Source organism: Arachis ipaensis, chromosome B2 (assembly GCF_059453495.1).
Source record: "Arachis ipaensis isolate K30076 ecotype BB chromosome B2, ASM5945349v1, whole genome shotgun sequence".
Classification (NCBI taxonomy): domain Eukaryota; kingdom Viridiplantae; phylum Streptophyta; class Magnoliopsida; order Fabales; family Fabaceae; genus Arachis; species Arachis ipaensis.
In genome coordinates, this window is record NC_142437.1 from 100,650,169 (window position 1) to 100,670,303 (window position 20,135).

Genomic DNA, 20,135 nt, shown 5'->3' on the forward strand with positions numbered 1-20,135 from the left:
TATCAATAACATTTCTCCTTTTTCATTATTCTTTCAAGAGCCAACAATTTTAACATTCATAAACAATAAATTCAAAAATATGCATTGTTCAAGCATTCATTCAGAAAACAAAAAGTATTGTCACCACATCAAAATAATTAAACCAATTTCAAGGATGAATTTGAAATTATGTACTTCTTGTTCTTTTGCTTTTAGAACATTTTTCATTTAAGAAAGGTGAAGGATTCATGGAATTATTCATAACTTTAAGACATAGACACTAGACACTAATGATCATGTAGTAAAGACACAAACATAAATAAAAGTAAAGTATAAAGAACGAAAACAGAAAAATAGATAGACAAGGAGATTAAGGAACGGGTCCACCTTAGTGAGGGTGGCGTCTTCCTCCTCTTGAAAAACCAATGGTGCTCTTGAGCTCCTCTATGTCTCTTCCTTGCCTTTGTTGCTCCTCCCTCATAGCTCTTTGATCTTCTCTAATCTCATGGAGAATGATGGAGTGCTCTTGGTGCTCCACCCTTAATTGTCCCATGTTGGAGCTTAATTCTCCTAAGGAGGTATTTTGCTCCCAATAGTTTTGTGGAGGGAAGTGCATCCCTTGAGGCATCTCAGGGATTTCATGATGAGGAGCTTCTTCATGCTCTTGTTGAGGTCCATGAGTGGGATCTCTTGTTTGCTCCATTCTTTTTTTAATGATGGGCTTGTCCTCTTCAATGAGGATGTCTCCCTCTATGACAATCCTAGCCGAATTGCAGAGGTGACAAATGAGGTGAGGAAAAGCTAACCATGCCAAAGTGGATGACTTGTCAGCCACCTTGTAGATTTCTTGAGGTATAATCTCATGAACTTCCACTTCCTCCCCAATCATGATACTATGGATCATGATAGCCCGGTCTATAGTAACTTCAGACCGGTTGCTAGTGGGAATGATTGAGCGTTGAATGAACTCCAACCATCGTCTAGCCACAGGCTTAAGGTCATGCCTTCTCAATTGAACCGGCTTGCCTCTTGAGTCAATTTTCCATTGAGCTCCTTCCACACATATGTCCATGATGACTTGGTCCAACCTTTGATCAAAGTTGACCCTTCTAGTGTAGGGGCGTGCGTTTTCTTGCATCATTGGCAAGTTGAACGCCAACCTTACATTTTTCGGACTGAAATCTAAGTATTTCCCCCGAACCATTGTAAGCCAATTCTTTGGATTTGGGTTCATACTTTGATCATGGTTCCTAGTGATCCATGCATTTGCATAGAACTCTTGAACCATTAAGATCCCGACTTGTTGAATAGGATTGGAGAGAACTTCCCATCCTCTTCTTCTAATCTCATGTCAGATCTCCGGATACTCATTCCTTTTGAGCTTGAAAGGGACCTCATGGATCACCTTCTTCTTGGCCACAACTTCATAGAAGTGGTCTTGATGGACCTTTGAGATGAATCTTTCCATCTCCCATGACTCGGAGGTGGAAGCTTTTGCCTTTCCTTTCCTCTTTCTAGAGGTTTCTCTGGCCTTAGGTGCCATACATGGTTATGAAAAAATAAAAAGCAATGCTTTTACCACACCAAACTTAAAAGGTTTTCTTGTCCTCGAGCAAAGAAGAAAGAATGAAGGAGAAGAAGAAGAAAATGGAGGAGATGGAGGGAGAGGGTGAATTCGGCCAAGGGGTATAAGGTGTTTGTGATGTGTAAATTGAAGGAGTGATGAGGGTATATATAGAAGTGGGGGGAGGGTTAGGTTCATGTATTTGGGGTTTGGGTTTGGGAGGGAAAAAGAGTTTTGAATTTGAAGGTAGGTGGTGTTTTGGGGAAAAGTGAATGTGATTGTTGAAGGGTATTTGGGAAGAGATATGGAGGTGACTGGTGAAGGGTATTTGGGAAAGAGTGTTATGAAAAGGTGTGAGAAGAGAGAAAAAGAGGTGGGGTAGGTGGGGATCCTGTGGGGTCCATAGATCCTGAGGGGTCAAGGACTTAGCATCCCTGCTCCATTTAGGCGTGCAAAACGCCCTTAGAATGCAATTCTGGCGTTAAACGCCAGATTGCTGCTTGTTTCTGGCGTTTAACGCCAGTTTTTCTCCCTTTCTTGGCATTTAACGCCAACTTGGTGCCCTGTTCTGGCGTTAAATGCCAGTCTGGTGCCTGATCCTGGCGTTAAACACCCAGAATGGTGCCAGATTGGGCGTTTAATGCCCATTCTGCTACTCTTATTGGCATTTAAACACCAGTAAGCTCTTCCTCCAGGGTGAGCTATTTTTAATGCTGTTTTTCATTCTGTTTTTAATTTTTCAGTTATTTTTGTGACTTCACATGATCATCAACCTAAAGAAAACATAAAATAACAGTGGAAAATAAATAGATATAATTAAATAACATTGGGTTACCTCCCAATAAGCACTTCTTTAATATCAATAGCTTGACAGTGAGCTCTCATGGAGCCTCACAGATAATCAGAGCAGGGTTGGGGCCTCTCAACACCAAACTTAGAGTTTGGTTGTGGCTTTCCAACACCAAACTTAGAGTTTGGTTGTGGCCTCCCAACACCAAACTTAGAGTTTGAATGTGGGGGTTTTGTTTGACTCTGTATTGAGAGAAGCTTTTCATGCTTCCTCTCCATGGTTACAGAAGGAGAACCTTGAGTCTTAAATACAAGGTAGTCCTTATTTAACTGAAGGACTAACTCTCCTCTATCAACATCAATCACAGCTTTTGCTGTGGCTAGGAAGGGTCTGCCAAGGATAATGGATTCATCCTCATCCTTCCCAGTGTCTAGGATTATAAAATCAGCAGGGATGTAAAGGCCTTCAACCTTTACCAGCATGTCCTCTACTAGTCCATAAGCCTGTTTCATTGATTTGTCTGCCATCTCTAGTGAGATTCTTGCAGCTTGTACCTCAAAGATTCCCAGTTTCTCCATTACAGAGAGTGGCATGAGGTTTATCCCTGACCCCAGGTCACACAGAGCCTTCTCAAAGGTCATGGTGCCTATGGTACAAGGTATGAAGAATTTTCCGAGATCTGGTTTCTTCTGAGGTAATGTCTGCCTCATTAATGCATTCAGTTTATTGGTGAACAAGGGGGGTTCATCCTCCCAAGTCTCAGTACCAAATAACTTGGCATTCAGCTTCATGATTGCTCCTAGATATTTAGCAACTTGCTTTTCAGTGATGTCTTTATCCTCTTCAGAGGAAGAATACTTATCAGAGCTCATGAATGCCAGAAGAAAGTTTAATGGAATCTCTATGGCCTCTGTATGAGCCTCAGATTCCTTTGGTTCCTCAAAGGGAAACTTCTTTCTGTCCAGAGGACGTCCCATGAGGCTTTTCTCACTGGGACTCACGTCCTCCTCACTCTCTCCAGGTTCGGCCATGTTGGTCATGGTTATCGCCTTGCACTCTCTCTTGGGATTTTCTTCTGTATTGCTTGGGAGAGTACTGGGAGGAGTTTCAGTAATCTTCTTACTCAGCTGACCCACCTGTGCCTCCAAATTTCTAATGGAGGATCTTGTTTCATTCATGAAACTTAGTGTGGTCTTGGATAGATCAGAGACTATGGTTTGTAGGCCAGAATGGCTCTATTCAGAATTCTCTGTCTGTTGCTGAGAAGATGATGGAAAAGATTTGCTATTGCTAAACCTATTTCTTCCACCATTATTATTGAAGCCTTGTTGAGGCTTCTGTTGGTCCTTCCATGAGAAATTTGGATGATTTCTCCATGAAGGATTATAGGTGTTTCCATAGGGTTCTCCCATGTAATTCACCTCTGCCATTGCAGGGTTCTCAGGATCATAAGCTTCTTCTTCAGAAGATGCTTCTTTAGTACTGTTGGATGCAGCTTGCAATCCATTCAGACTCTGAGAAATCATATTGACTTGCTGAGTCAATATTTTGTTCTGAGCCAATATGGCATTCAGAGTATCAATTTCAAGAACTCCCTTCTTCTGAGGCGTCCCATTGTTCACAGGACTCCTCTCAGAGGTGTACATGAACTGGTTATTTGCAATCATTTCAATGAGTTTCTGAGCTTCTGCATGGGTTTTCAGATGAAGAGATCCTCCTGCAGAATGGTCCAATGACATTTTTGACAACTCAGACAGACCATCATAGAATATACATATGATGCTCTATTCTGGAAGCATGTCAGTAGGACACCTTTTGATCAATTGCTTATATCTTTCCCAAGCTTCATAGAGGGACTCACCTTCCTTCTGTCTGAAGGTTTGGATTTCCACTCTAAGCTTGCTCATCTTTTGAGGTGGAAAGAATTTGGTCAGGAAAGCACTGACCAGCTTTTCCCAAGAGTTCAGGCTTTCCTTAGGTTGTGAATCCAACCATGTTCTAGCTCTGTCTCTTACAGCAAAAGGGAAAAGCATAAGAGATTTGCAAGAATTTAGCTAGGAACTGATGAGGATCTTCCAATGAAAGTCCATGAAACTTGCAATTCTGCTGCATCAGAGAAACTAATTGAGGCTTAAGCTCAAAGTTGTTTGCTCCAATGGCAGGAATTGAGATGCTTCTTCCACAGAAGTCAGAAGAAGGTGCAATGAAGTCACCAAGCATCTTCCTTGTATTGTTGGCATTGTTGTTATTTGGTTCGGCCATGTCTCCTTCTTTTTCGAAAATTTTTGTCAGGTCCTCTCCAGAGGATTGTGTTTTAGCTTCTCTTAGTTTCCTCTTAAGAGTCCTTTCAAGTTCAGGATCAGCTTCAATAAGAATGTCTTTGTCCCTGTTCCTGCTCATATGAAGAAGAAGAGAACAGAAAAGAAGAGGAATCCTCTATGTCACAGTATAGAGATTCCTTTATGTGAGTAGAAGAAGAGAAGAATAGAAGAAGAAGAGAAAAATTCGAACATAGTGAAGAAGAGGGGGTTCAAATTTTGAGTGGAAAATGAATGTTAGTAGATAAATAAATAAATAGAGAGATGAGAGAGGGAGATTGAATTTGAATTAAAATAAAAGGAAAATATATTTTTTTTTGTTTTTATTTTATTTATTGGTTAGTATTCGAAAATTAAAAAGAGAAACAAAATAGAATTTGAAACTAAATGAATTAATTAAATAAAAAGAGATTTTTTTGAAAAAGTTGTTAGTGATTTTCGAAAATTGGAGAGAGAAAAGTAGTTAGGTGGTTTTGAAAAAGATATGATTGAAATAGAAAACTTTTAAAATCAAACAAAAAGTCAAGTAGTTAATTGAAAAAGATTTGAAAATCAATTTTGAAAAGATAAGAAGTTAGAAAAGATTTTGAATTTAAGTTTTGAAAAAGATATGATTGAAAATTATTTTGAAAAAGATTTGAAAAAGAAATTTAAAAAGATTTGATTTTTGAAATTAAAGTTAATTACTTGACTAACAAGAAACAAAAAGATATGATTCTAGAATTTAAAGATTGAACCTTTCTTACTAGGCAAGTAATAACTTAAAATTTTTGAATCAATCACATTAATTGTTAGTAAAGTTTTCGAAAATTAGAAACAAAATTAAGAAAAAGATTTTGAAAATCAATTTTAAAATTAAAAAAAAAAAACATGATAGAAAAATGAAAAAGATTTGATTTTTGAAAAAGATAGAATTTTTAAATTGAAATTTGACTTGATTAACAAGAAACAACTAAATTTTAAAAACTTTATGATTAAATCAATTCAATTTTCGAAAATTATGAGCAAAATAAGGAAAATATATTTTTTTGATTTTTGATTTTTAATGAGGAGAGAGAACAACATAAAAATGATGCAAAATATGAAAATTTAAGATCAAAATAAAAATGCATGCAAGAACACTTTGAATGTCAAGATGAACATTAAGAACATGTTGAATGTCAAGATGAACATCAAGAACATGTTTTTGAAAAATTTTTAAGAAAAGAAACATATGCAAGACACCAAACTTAGAAATTTTCAATGTTTAGACACTAACAAATTGAAAATGCATATGAAAAACAAGAAAAAAAACACAAGACATGAAAATGCAAAGATCAAAGAATGAAAATCATCAAGAACAACTTGAAGATCATGGAGAACACCATGCATGAGTTTTCGAAGATTTTAAGAAAAGTAAAAAAAATGCAATTGACACCAACTTACAATTTGCCACTAGAATCAAACAGGAAACACAAAATTATTTTTGGTTTTATGATTTTATTAATTTTTTTATATTTTTTGAAAATTGTTTGGAAAAAGAAAAATAAGGATTTCAAAATTTTTAATGAGAATTCCAGGAATCATGCAATGTTAGTCTAAAGCTCCAGTCCAGGAATTAGACATGGCTTACTAGCCAGTCAAGCTTTTAGTGAAAGCTCTGGTCCAAAACACAAGACATGACCAATGGCCAGCCAAGCTTTAGCAGATCATTACATACAACAGCTAATTGATGAGAAAGACAAAGAAGCTCTTCTAAGGATAAGTGAAACCTCGGTCCAAAAGATTAGACATGGCTTAACAGCCAGCCAGGATTCAACATATCTCATGAAACTCTAGAATTCATTCTTAAAAATTCTGAAGAACATAGAATAATTTATTTTTATTTTTTTTTGAAATTTTTTTTTGAAAATAAAAATAATAAAAACAAAAAGCTTAAAATGAAAATAAAATTACCTAATCTGAGCAATAAGATGAACCGTCAGTTGTCCAAACTCGAACAATCCCCGGCAACGGCGCCAAAAACTTGGTACGCACGATTTTAATCTCAACTCCTTTTCACAACTCCGCACAATTATCCAACAAGTGCACTGGGTCATCCAAGTAATAAACCTTACGTGAGTAAGGGTCGATCCTACGGAGATTGTCGGCTTGAAGCAAGCTATGGTCATCCTTGTAAATCTCAGTCAGGCAGATTCAAGTGGTTATGAGGTTTTGATAATTAAAATATAAATAAAATATAAAATAAGATAGAAATACTTATGTAATTCATTGGTGAGAATTTCAGATAAGCATATGGAGATGCTTTGCTCCTTCTGAATCTCTACTTTCCTACTGTCTTCATTCAATCATTCATACTCCTTTCCATGACAAGCTGTATGTTGGAGGATCACCGTTGTCAATGGCTACCGTCCGTCCTCTCAGTGAAAATGGTCCAAATGCACTGTCACCGCACGACTAATCATCTGTTAGTTCTCACTCATGTTGGAATAGGATCCATTGATCCTTTTGCGTCTGTCACTACGCCCAACACTCGCGAGTTTGAAGCTCGTCACAGTAATCCCATCCCAGATCCTACTCGGAATACCACAGACAAGGTTTAGACTTTTCGGATCTCAGGAATGGCCGCCAGTTGATTCTAGCTTATACAACGAAGACTCTGATCATGAACCAGAAGGCTAAGAGATATGCATTCAAGCTTGTTTTCATGTAGAACGGAAGTGGTTGTCAGGCACGCATTCATAGGTGAGAATGGTGATGAGTGTCACATAATCATCATATTCATCATGTTCTTGTGTGTGAATGAATATCTTAGAATAAGAATAAGCTTGAGTTGAATAGAAAAATAATAGTACTTTGTATTAATTCATGAGGAACAGCAGAGCTCCACACCTTAATCTATGGGGTGTAGAAACTCCACCGTTGAAAATACATAAGTGATGAAGGTCCAGGTATGGCCGTGAGGCTAGCCTCCAAACGTGTACAATGGTCTCAGTTTAGAAATATGAAAACTGGATGTAAAATAAATCTCTAAAAGTAGTTTTTATACTAAACTAGTAACTAGGGTTTACAGAAAATGAGTAACTAAGTGCAGATAGTGCAGAAATCCACTTCCGGAGCCTACTTGGTGTGTGCTTGGGCTGAGCATTGAAGATTTCAAGTGTAGAGACTTTTCTTGGAGTTAAACGCTAGCTTTGGTGCCAGTTTGGGCATTTAACGCCAGAATAGGGCAGGAAATTGGCGTTTAAACGCCAATTTGCGTCGTCAAAACTCGAGCAAAGTATGGACTATTATATATTGCTGGAAAGCCCAGGATGTCTACTTTCCAACGCAATTGAGAGCGTGCCAATTGGGATTTTGTAGCTCCAGAAAATCTATTTCGAGTGCAGGGAGGTCAGAATCCAACAACATCTGTAGTCCTTTTTCAGCCTCTGAATCAGATTTTTGCTCAGGTCCCTCAATTTCAGCCAGAAAATACCTGAAATCACAGAAAAATATACAAACTCATAGTAAAGTCAAGAAATATAATTTTTATTTAAAAACTAATAAAAATATACTAAAAAGTAGCTAAATCATACTAAAAACTACCTAAAAACAATGCCAAAAAGCGTATAAATTTTTTACTCATCAACGTGCATCTTTTCGACAACCGCTAATCACCTCAATCGACCTCTTCACCACTTCGAACTAACTTACCTTAGTTGAAAATATTTTTTTACTAACAAATTGCCCCCTTGGATTAATGTGTTTGTCTTCGATAACGTTATTTGGAAGATGAAACACTTAATCCAAATTCAAATTTCAATCTCTTAAATCAGTAATAATTACCATTTAACTTCCTCATTAATACTGATCCACTCGACATATTTTCTGAGACTTGCACTTTCTCTTTCCACCACTTTGCCTTCTTAACAAAGTTACCTCTTTTTACATTATTTCTGTTATAACGGCTATAGTAACACTTCCTTTAAATTCGACATTTTCGTCTTTGTTCAATTTTTCTCGAACACTTGCTCTCTGAATTCCTCTTGCATCAATGTTTCTTGCGTAACCCTTAACCTTTCAAACATCCTTTTTCTCTGTTCTGCAATGGCCGCTTCCTCTTCTCATACTGCTGCCCAAGACAAGGGTAAAGGTCCCGTGGTAGCACCACCAGCTCCACCAGCCCTTCATGTGCTAAATCAAGTCAATGATGAAGTCATTGATGATCCATAGCTTCAAATTAATGATACTAAAATCCTGATCCCTTTCACGGTGGGTGAAGATACACATTGTTTCCTTGGGCCTGTTGAATCCCTAGAGAGGGCGAATAAGAAATCACCTTTCTTCCCTAGTGCCCAGGGGGAAGATTTGTTGATTAACCAAGCCCTCGATATCTCTTTCTTCATTAATCAGAAACCTTTCAGGGAAAATCCAAAGATTAATCCTCGAGGTACCGACTTCACGGCCTGGCTTCAGCGCCTTGCCCCTACAAAAAGCGCTGCTTGGGGGGCTCTGGGTATTCAAGAACTCTTAAGGCTCTCTCACTTCTCACCCTCAACGCTCCCTTGGATGATTGGAGCTGTAACTTATTTCTGGAATAGGACAACCAATAATTTCCACCTCCCTTGTGGGATGATTGGTATGTCTCTCTTAGATGTGGCCGCTATTATAGGGCTTCCCATAAATCTTCCAGACTGCACTCCTAACATGCAACCCAAACGCCACTACAACATTGTCCCTACTAGTTCTTATAGTGATTTCATTGCTCATCACATGGGCAAAGAGGGCACTGCTGTCACAGATGACGAGCATGTAGCCTTTCTATTCTATTGGCTAAATGTCATCGTTTTCTGTTCTCGAAGTGTCCAGATGTCAAAGTTTTTCCTTCCGTTGGATGCTCTGCTTCATGAAGGGAATACCCTTAATTTGGCCAAGCTTCTTCTAGGGCATGTTTTCAAAGAGCTTAGTCAATTTGTCCATTGTCTCCGAGACAATTGTTTGATCAGTACAGGTGGTCCCCTCTGGCTTCTTCAACTATGGCTTAATGCCATTTTCGAAAAGTATATGACAAAGCCTGGAGGTGGTGCTACCGATAAACAACACATCGAAGGCTTTCGATTGGCTGATTACAAGCCAAATTTCCCAAAACACACAATTAGATGAAGACCAATTTTGGGCTGTCTTTTCTCTCTTCCACTCTTATAAAGATTTTTATAATGAAAACCTCAATTTTGCCCCCCTTTTTGCGTCGAAATTGTGGTCCTGCATGGCTCGATTTCTTGCTCTTTCCACATGATGCTGAGAAAAATGAACTGGCTAATCAAAATTGGGCAAATCTACTGGCCGTCCAAGTAATTCCTACAGGATTGCCCTAGCACAAAAAAGAAAAGTTCAAAATAACTCTGTATGCCCTTCATTTCACAGCCAGGCAACTAGAATTCTCACAGGCCATTCCAACCCCTCTTCCTCGAAACAACAAGCCATTTTGCCACATCACTCTGACTTCTCAAAGTGAACTTGATTTCTGCCTCTCAACAAATCAACAACAAAGGGATCATTTCAATTTTCTCATTTATGATCGCAGGTCATATATCACCAAGTCTTGTCTCGAATGGTGGACAGCTTACTACTCTAGGTACAGTCGTACTTTTGAGAAAATCCAGTAATCTGCCATTTGAACAGCCGCTGCTGCTGAAGGTTCTCCTAAAAAATCTCAAAAAAGAAAAGCTGACACCACAACCTCTTCACGACAACCATAACACAAGAGTCGAAGGACTCCTACCAGAACTTCCAGAAGGGTAACTACTTTTACACATACCCATGCACTTCGAATTAGAATATTTCGAAAATCATATTTGTTTAAAAATTCTTGATTTTGATTTTTCCTTCAGTTACGGTTGCAACCATCAAGTAAAAGCTCTGATGGAAGTGAGCAAACCATCCGGAACATTCTTGCTGCCTCCTCTCAATCAGAGGATACAACTGATTCAGACCCTGGTCCTCAGTTAATTCGAAAGCCAAGATTCATTCTGGTAACATCATCATTGCTAAATAGATTTCATTTGAGTTAGAATAAATCTTAACTTATAACTGTGTACCTTTTGTATCAGCCTACCACTGCTGCTCACTCAATCACATCTCCTATGACACCTGATCAACCACTTCTGCAACAACACCTTGATCTGGGACATTCCACATCTCATGATTCAATTCAAGCTACGGAGTCTATCGAACCACTACAGGTTACTTTTCCTCCTCCCCCTGGAAAACAGGTGATTGATTTGACAAAAGACCCTACACAGCATTCTTCAACACAAACTTAAATCCTTGGACCAATCTCACCAAACAACCAGGCTGAATTTTCTACTGAAAACCAAGTGGCCCCAGACTCTGACTCTGTCTCTCGAGTTGCTGAAACTACCAATTCAGATTCACCTCGATCCAGAGTCTTAGAAACTCCCCAGGGATTCTCCAGTCCCCCTCAACAGGCTGAATTTCAAACTCCTCTTGGTCAAGAACCTGGAAACTTGGGCAATTCTACCACACCTACAAGTGCTACATTGGCTAACCTGATCTCCGTCTTAAATCGAGTTATCCAAGAGGACGAAGTGTCTGTTCCTGCACCAACACTTCCTAGACTTTCTTTATCCAGTCCTCTATTCGAGTTGGATGTTGATACTCGAGAACAGTTTCGGTCACTTATTAAACTCTTGGATCATCCACCTGCTGCATGGATCAAGGATGCCCTTCTCACCCAGCTTTTATCTGATCTTTTGAATTCTACCTTTGAATTTCCAACTTCCACTCCGTATTCTGCCATTATCCAACAATTCAAACATCTTGCCAACAACAACGTAGCTTTTCAAAATAAACTTCAAGAGATCGAAAACGAAGAGGCTAAGATCAAAACTGAAGTAGAAAATTGTGCCTCTGTTCTTCAACTGAAAAAAGCTTCTTATGAAGAATTCAATCTAAGAATCTCTCATGCTATTTCTATTCAAGCTTTTTATGATAAAGAAGTGATAAGACTTGAAACAGAATTGGCCCAGATCAATGAAAAGCTTGCTAAAGTACGTGAAAGATGGGCTGAAATAGCTGTACCTCTGACTACTGCCCAGCAAGAACAACAATAAATCATTCAAGAAATTATTTCTATTGAGACCAAGCAAGAAGAATATGAGAAACAACTTGAAAAGGTCCAATATGAAAAGTTCAAGCACGCTGAGGCACTTTCAACTTTGGACAACAATAGGGCAAAGCTACGCTCAGACTTGGCAAGACTTCTGGCACCTTATTCCTCTTAGGGCAAAGCCGTGACCAGCTTATCCCAAGAGTTCAGACTATCTTTGGGTTGAGAGTCCAAACACACTCTAGCTCTGTCTCTTACAGCAAAAGGGAAAAGCATTAGTCTGTAGACTTCAGGATCTACTCCATTAGTCTTAACAGTATCACAGATCTGCAAGAATTCAGTTAAGAACTGAAAGGGATCTTCAGATGAAAGTCCATGAAACTTGTAGTTTTGTTGCATCAGAGAAACTAATTGAGGTTTAAGCTCAAAATTGTTTGCTCAAATGGTAGGGATGGAGATGCTTCTTCCATGTAAATTGGAATTAGGTGCAGTAAAGTCACCGAGCATCCTCCTTGCATTATTATTATTTTCGGCTGCCATCTCCTCTTCCTGTTTGAAAATTTCTGTAAGGTTATCTCTGGATTGTTGTATTTTAGCTTCTCTTAGTTTTCTCTTCAGAGTCCTTTCAGGTTCAGGGTCTGCTTCAACAAGAATGTTCTTGTCCTTACTCCTGCTCATATGAAAAAGAGCGAACAGAAAAATAATAATAATAGGGATCCTTTTTACCCAGGTATAGAGGTTCCCCTGTGTGAGTAGAAGAAGAAAAGAATGTAATGTAAAGAAGAGAAGAAGAGAAAATTCGAACACAGATGGAAGAGGGGGTTCGAATTTGGGTGAGATGAAGTGTTAGTAGATGAATAAATAAATAGAAGGAGATGAGAGAGAAAGAGGATTTTCGAAAATAAAATTTTGAAAAGGGGTTAGTGATTTTCGAAAATTAGGAATAAAATCAAATTAAAATTAAAAATTGAAACAATTAGTTAATTAAAAAGAATTTTTGAAAAAGAGGGAAGAGATTTTCGAAAATTAGAGAGAGAGAGTTAGTTAGTTAGTTTTGAAAAAGATAAGAAACAAACAAAAAGTCAATTAGTTAGTTGAAACAAATTTTGAAAGATAAGAAGATAAAAAGTTAGAAAAGATATCTGAAAAAGATAAGATAAAAAGATATTTTTGAAAAGATATGATTGAAATTAGTTTTGAAAAAGATTTGATTTTTTTTTTTAAAATCACAATTAATGACTTGATTCACAAGAAATCACAAGATATGATTCTAGAACTTAAAGTTTGAATCTTTCTTAACAAGCAAGTAACAAACTTGAAATTTTTGAATCAAAACATTAATTGTTGATGATATTTTCGAAAATTATGATATAAAATTAAGAAAAAGATTTTTGAAAAAGATTTTTAAAATTTTCGAAAATAAATAAGAGAAATGAAAAAGATTTGATTTTTGAAAAAGATAAGATTTTTAAATTGAAAATTTGATTTGACTCATAAGAAACAATTTAATTTTAAAATTTTTTGAAAAAGTCAATCCAAATTTTCGAAATTTATGAGAGAAAAAAGGAAAGATATTTTTTTGGATTTTTGAATTTTTAATGATGAAAGAGAAAAACATGAAAAAGACTCAATGCATGAAAATTTTGGATCAAAACAATGAATGCATGCAAGAATGCTATGAATGTCAAGATGAACACCAAGAACACTTTGCAGATCATGATGAACATCAAGAACATATTTTTGAAAATTTTTATATGCAAAGAAAACATGCAAGACACCAAACTTAGAAATCTTTCATGTTCAGACACTATGAATGCAAAAATGCACATGAAAAACAAGAAAACATCAAGATCAAACAAGAAGATTTACCAAGAACAACTTGAAGATCATGAAGAACACCATGAATGCATGATTTTTTTTTCGAAAAATGCAAGATGAACATGCAATTGACACCAAACTTAAAATCTGACTCAAGACTCAAACAAGAAACACAAAATATTTTTGATTTTTATGATTTTCTAATTTTTTTTTGGAATTATATTTTTCGAAAATTAATTTGAAAAAGAAAAATAAGGATTCCAAAATTTTTAATATGAATTCCAGGAATCTTGCATTCTTAGTCTAAAGCTTCAGTCCAGGAATTAGACATGGCTCACTAGCCAGCCAAGCTTTCAGTGAAAGCTCCGGTCCAAAACACTAGACATGGCCAATGGCCAGCCAAGCTTCAGCATGTAACTCAGATATACTGCTCATTAATTATCAAATTAACTTGCCTCTATGAAGATGGTTTGGAAGCCTCAGTCCAAAAGAATTTAGACATGGCTTTACAGCCAGCCAGGCTTCACATGCTTCATGAAACTCTAGAATTCATTCTTAAAAATTCTGAAGAACATAATATAAATTTTTTTTGAAAGATTTTTTTTTTGAAAAATTTTCGAAAATAAAACAAAAAGAAAAGTACCTAATCTGAGCAACAAGATGAACCGTCAGTTGTCCAAACTCAAAACAATCCCTGGCAACGGCGCCAAAAACTTGGTGCACGAAATTGTGATCCCTGGACAAAATTGTCACTCGAACAATCCCTGGTGATGGCTCCAAAAACTTGGTGCTCTAATCTTAATTCATAATTTGTCACAACTTCGATACAACTAACCAGCAAGTGCACTGGGTCGTCCAAGTAATAAAACCTTACGTGAGTAAGGGTCGATCCCACGGAGATTGTTGGTATGAAGCAAGCTATGGTCACCTTGTAAATCTCAGTCAGGCGAATATCAAATAGTTATGGAGTTTTTGAAAATAAATAATAAATAAATAGAAAATAAAGATAGAAATATTTATGTAATTCATTGGTGAGAATTTCAGATAAGCGTATAGAGATGCCTTCGTTCTTCTGAACTTCTGCTTTCCTGCTGTCTTCATCCAATCAGTCCTACTTCTTTCCATGGCAAACTTTATGTAAGGGCATCACCGTTGTCAATGGCTACATCCCATCCTCTTGTGAAAAAGGTCCAAATGCTCTGTCACAGCACGGCTAATCATCTGAGGTTCTCGATCATACTGGAATAGGATTCACCCTCCTTTTGCGTCTGTCACTACGCCCAGCACTCGCGAGTTTGAAGTTCGTCACAGTCATTCAATCCATGAATCCTACTTGGAATACCACAGACAAGGTTTAGACTTTCCGGATTCTCATGAATGCCGCCATCAATCTAGCTTATACCACGAAGATTCTGATTAAGAGATCCAAGAGATAATCATCCAATCTAAGGTGGAACGGAAGTGGTTGTCAGGCACGCGTTCGTGGGGGAATGATGATGATTGTCACGTTCATCACATTCATGTTGGAGTACGAATGAATATCTTAGAAGCTGAATAAGTTGAATTGAATAAAAAACAGTAGTACTTTGCATTAATTCATGAGGAACAGCAGAGCTCCACACCTTAATCTATGGAGTGTAGAAAACTCTACCGTTGAAAATACATAAGTGATGAAGGTTCAGGCATGGCCGAGAGGCCAGCTCCCAAACGTGATCAATATGATCTAAAGATGAACTAAAAATCATAAGATGTCTAAAAGACTAGTAAAAAGTTCTATTTATATTAAACTAGTTACTAGGATTTATAGAAATAAGTAATTGATGCATAAATTCACTTCCGGGGCCCACTTGGTGTGTGCTTGGGCTGAGCCTAAAGTTTACACGTGTAGAGGCTTCTTCTGGAGTTGAACGCCAAGTTGTAACATGTTTTTGGCGTTCAACTCTGGTTCGTGACGTGTTTCTGGCGTTTAACTCCAGACTGCAGCGTAGAACTAGTGTTCAACGCCCTTTTGTGTCATTTAAACTCGGCCAAAGTATGGACTATTATATATTGCTGGAAAGCCCTGGATGTCTACTTTCCAACGCAATTGGAAGCGCACCATTTTGAGTTCTGTAGCTCCATAAAATCCACTTTGAGTGCAGGGAGGTCAGAATCCAACAGCATCAGCAGTCCTTCTTCAACCTCTGAATCTGATTTTTGCTCAAGTCCCTCAATTTCAGCCAGAAAATACCTGAAATCACAGAAAAATACACAAACTCATAGTAAAGTCCAGAAATGTGAATTTAACATAAAAACTAACGAAAACATCCCTAAAAGTAACTAGATTCTACTAAAAACATACTAAAAATAATGCCAAAAAGCGTATAAATTATCTGCTCATCACTGCCTCCACTTGCTCATTATCCTGTGCATAATAAGGAGTTGAGGTAACCATGCTAATATTCCTCGAGGCTGCAAAATTTCTGATTCACTGACCAGTAAACATAGTCCCTTGATCAGTACTTAATGTTTGGGGAATTTCAAATCGATGGATAATATGTTCCTCAATGAAATCTATTATTTCATTTTGACTAACTTCTATTAGGGGAACTGTTTCAACCCACTTTGTAAAATAATTGATTGCTACCAGGATAAATTTATGCTGTTTCGAAGAAGGAGGGTGAATTAACCCAATCAGATCCAAAGCCCAACCTCTAAATGGCCATGGTTTTATGATCAAATGCAACTCAGACACTGGGATCTGTTGTATCGAACCATGCTTTTGACACTATTGACATGCCTTTGCATATTCAATACAATCTTTGACCATAGTCGGCCAATACACATGATTGCGATATAATACCCATTTCATCTTCTTCCCAACCTGATGGGCCCCACATATCCCTCTATGGACTTTGCCCAGAGCAATATTTTGATCATCTTGGCTTAAACATATCGACAAACTTCCATCAATTCATTTCTTATATAATTCGTCAGCCATTAAGACAAAATTCATCACCTGTAATTTTATCTTTCTTTCAACTGAGGCACTGAGATTTTTCAAATACTCAGCAATAGGCTTTCTCCAATCATAATCTTCCCATTCATCTACACAAAAAGCCTCTCTTTCATTCGCATGCACTAATATTTGATGGACACTAGCCAATTTTTTAAGAGTCTCTGAACCGATTCTATATCTCAAAGCAATTTAGGCTAATTCATTTGCAATTTCATTATGAATCCCTGGGATGTGAACCAAAGAAACTTTTGGAAAGGAGGTTAACAACTCCCAAGAAGTTGTTAAATACTTTTGCAACTTCTCATTATTGCATTTAAAATCCTTTGATAACTGCTTCAAAACCAACTGAGAATCCCCTAATATCTGGACTTCCAAAGCCCCTTTACTAATTAATATTTCGAGACCCAGAATCAAAGCTTCGTACTCCTCCACATTATTTGAACAAGAATCTTTTAATTTAAACGAGAATTCAGATGGAATCCCCTCTGGTGAGAAAATAAGAATTCCAACCCCTGCACCATCTTTGTGCTTCGATCCATCAAAATATAACTTCCAATAATCGACTTCAATGTCAATCACATTTGCCCGCTGGTCATTCAACTTATTCGAATTATCGACAAGAAAATCTGCAATGACCTGATCTTTCACAACTTTGGGCGAGACATATTGTAAATCAAACTCAGTCAAAGCTAGCATCCATTTCCCTAAACGTCCCCGTAACATTGGGAAACTTAACATATATTTGATGATATCAGTTTGTGCTATAACTTTAACCGATTTAGCCACCATATAACATTTTAATTTCATACAGGCATAGTATAAAGACAAGCATAATTTCTCTATCGGGGAATACCTTGTTTCAATTTCAGTTAAAACTCGACTAAGGTAATAAATAGCTCGTTCATGCCCATTTTCATCATCTTGGGCTAACATACACCCAATTGTGTTTATAGACGCCGCGATGTACAATTTTAAGGGCTCATGTGGGCGAACATTTGCCATAATCGGGGCCTTAGATAAATAAGCCTTAATCGAATCAAATGCTGACTGATGCTCATTCGTCCATTCGAACTGTGAGTTATTCTTTAGTTTCACTAAAGGTGCAAATACTCGAGTTCAATCAGAAAGATTCGAAATAAACCTTTTGAGATAATTTACCTTTCCTAGGAAGGATTGCACTTCTTTTTTCGATTTAGGTGCAGATAATGCCAAAATTGCATCTGCCTTATTTTTATCGATTGCAATTCCTTTTTTATGAATAACAAAACCTAGGAAGTTTCCAACCGACACCCCAAAAGCACATTTTAAAGGGTTCATTTTTAATCCCTTCTTCCTCATGGTGACAAATACTTTTCGTAAGTGATCGATATGCTGATTCACCAAATTCGATTTGACCATGACATCATCGATATACATCTCCAGAAATTTTCCAATAAATTTATGGAATATAGCATTCATTGCTCGTTGATAACTACCACCCGCATTTTTCAAACCAAAGGGCATAACTACCCATTCATAAGTGCCTAACGCCCCAGGACAACGAAAGGCAGTTTTGGACACATCATCTTCTGCAATGAAGATTTGGTTATCCTGAATAACTGTCTATAAAACTTAAAATTTCGTTTTCCGCAGCAGAATCGATCAACATATCTGCAATTGGCATAAAGTATTCATCCTTTGGAGTAGCATTATTCAAGTCTTGAAAATCAATGCATACTCTTAACTTCCCATTCTTCTTCATCAAAGGAACAATATTCGAAACCCATTCCACATATCGTGTAGTTCGAATAAATTTCGCTTTAATCAAGCGTTCTATCTCTTCTTTAATCTTTTGATTGATTTTTGGAGCAAAACGACGAGGGGTTTGCTTTACAGGTCGAGCATTTGAATTCAATGCTAATCGATGCTCTACAAGAGAACGATCGACACCAGGCATCTCATGATAATTCCAAGCAAAACAATCTTTAAATTCATGCAAAAGATAGAACAGCTCTGTTCGAAAAGGATCGACAAGATCTTTACAAATATATGTAATTCGAACATCATCAAGAGTTCCTAGATTAATTTCTTCTAGAGGATCTTGAGATTCAAAACTTTTAAAATGATCATCATCTTTTACTGAATGTTTTTCGAAATCCAAAGGTTCTAGATCATAGATGCAATCAAAAGAAAAATCAACATATTCATTGAAAATTGAATGTGCTTGATCATTTACTAAATTAACTTGATTTTCAATACCATGTATTTCTGCCACTATATCAGCAGTTCGGTTTGAAGCATCACTTGGATTACATAAAGAAGAAAAATGAAAACCATGGCAAAACTCGATAGAAGGCATCGAGTTACTACAATCATTTAAAGAACTTTCATTCCTAAATGATTCCACTTCATCAGAGGAACCACTTTTATTTCCTACAGAAAGATAATTACTTAAATAACTGTTTAAAGTTACCAGGTAGACTGAAACATCTCGACCCTGGTCCATCGAGCGATCCTTCCTCCAACCCTTAAGAAAGACAATTCCAACCAGTTGGGCTCACATTCAACTGTGGGTAACCCAGCTTCACTGTTAATCCTTCTGAAGATAAGTAACAGCCTTCACAATTGTATGAGTTCAGTGTCCTGTCAACATTCAAAGGTTTCAATTTAGGACTATACACTTTGAAATCAACATGCAGCTATTTGATATACAGGTTTGAATCCGTTTTAATGACTTCGGGTTTGCCATCTTCCGTCCAAAGAACACTTTGATGCACGGTAGAAGTTACAGCCCCCACACCATGGATCCAGAGTTATCCTAACAAAGCATTATAGCTTACTTTTGACAGCACCACCACGAACACAATATTTTGTTCGGAGGACCCAATTTTCACACTCAATGTAACTAGACCCTTTGCTGGGGTCAAAGTCCCACTGAAGTCCGTCATGGCAATATTTGTGGGGACCAGGTCATCAGGGTGCTTTCCCACCTTTATTAACATCTACTCAGGCAGGAGACTTATTGCTGCTCCTCCATCAATCAGAACTTTGCTCACTTTGATCCCACTTAGAGTAGTGGTTATATGGAGTGGGCGGAGATGGGATTTTTGTTTCTCAGTGGGCCTCAAGAAAAAACCTGGTTCATCCTCAAATTGGATGAAGGAGAAAGCTTCTTCAGATTCTTCATCATAGTCCTCCTCTGGGTCACCTTCATATTCCTCCAGATATTCACTAAAAATGATTGAAATCGTTCCAACCATATCATCCTCTCCTTCCTCGAAGTACTCCTCATCTAAGTCAACCTCCTTGCCCTTGTTGACTCCCAAAGAATGGGCTATAGCTTTGCCTTTCTCCATCTTTGCAGGAGATGGAATTCCCTTCGGGCACGTCTCTCCATCAGAAGGAAAGACAATCTGGGAATGGACGGAAGGCATTGCCCCTTTGCTTACATCTGCTTGAGGCTTCTTGTTTTGATTAACATTTCTTCTACCCTGCCCCTGGGGTATCCTCTAGCTCGACCACGATAATAGGGAATTTGATTTCGAGGAGGTCCTCGATGTCCCCACTGTGGGTTTCTTCGATAGAGGGCATCTCGATTT

The 20,135-nt window shown here is 37.6% G+C and overlaps 1 protein-coding gene and 1 non-coding gene across 2 annotated transcripts; one reads left to right on the forward strand and one right to left on the reverse strand.

Moving 5' to 3' along the window:
- Positions 1-4,126: 4,126 nt before the first annotated feature.
- On the forward strand, positions 4,127-4,234 carry LOC148575012 (small nucleolar RNA R71). Its single transcript, XR_015905821.1, has one exon. It is a non-coding gene; the product is annotated as a small nucleolar RNA R71 (small nucleolar RNA).
- Positions 4,235-16,746: 12,512 nt separating this feature from the next.
- On the reverse strand, positions 16,747-17,559 carry LOC110269268 (uncharacterized). The gene has a single exon (XM_021116974.1). It carries the CDS (start codon positions 17,557-17,559, stop codon positions 16,747-16,749), a length of 813 nt encoding a protein of 270 aa, XP_020972633.1.
- Positions 17,560-20,135: the final 2,576 nt, after the last annotated feature.

Coding starts and splice junctions, on each gene's coding strand:
- LOC110269268 (XM_021116974.1), bottom strand. CDS start 17,559: ATGGCAAATGTTCGCCCACATGAGCCCTTAAAATTGTACATCGCGGCG.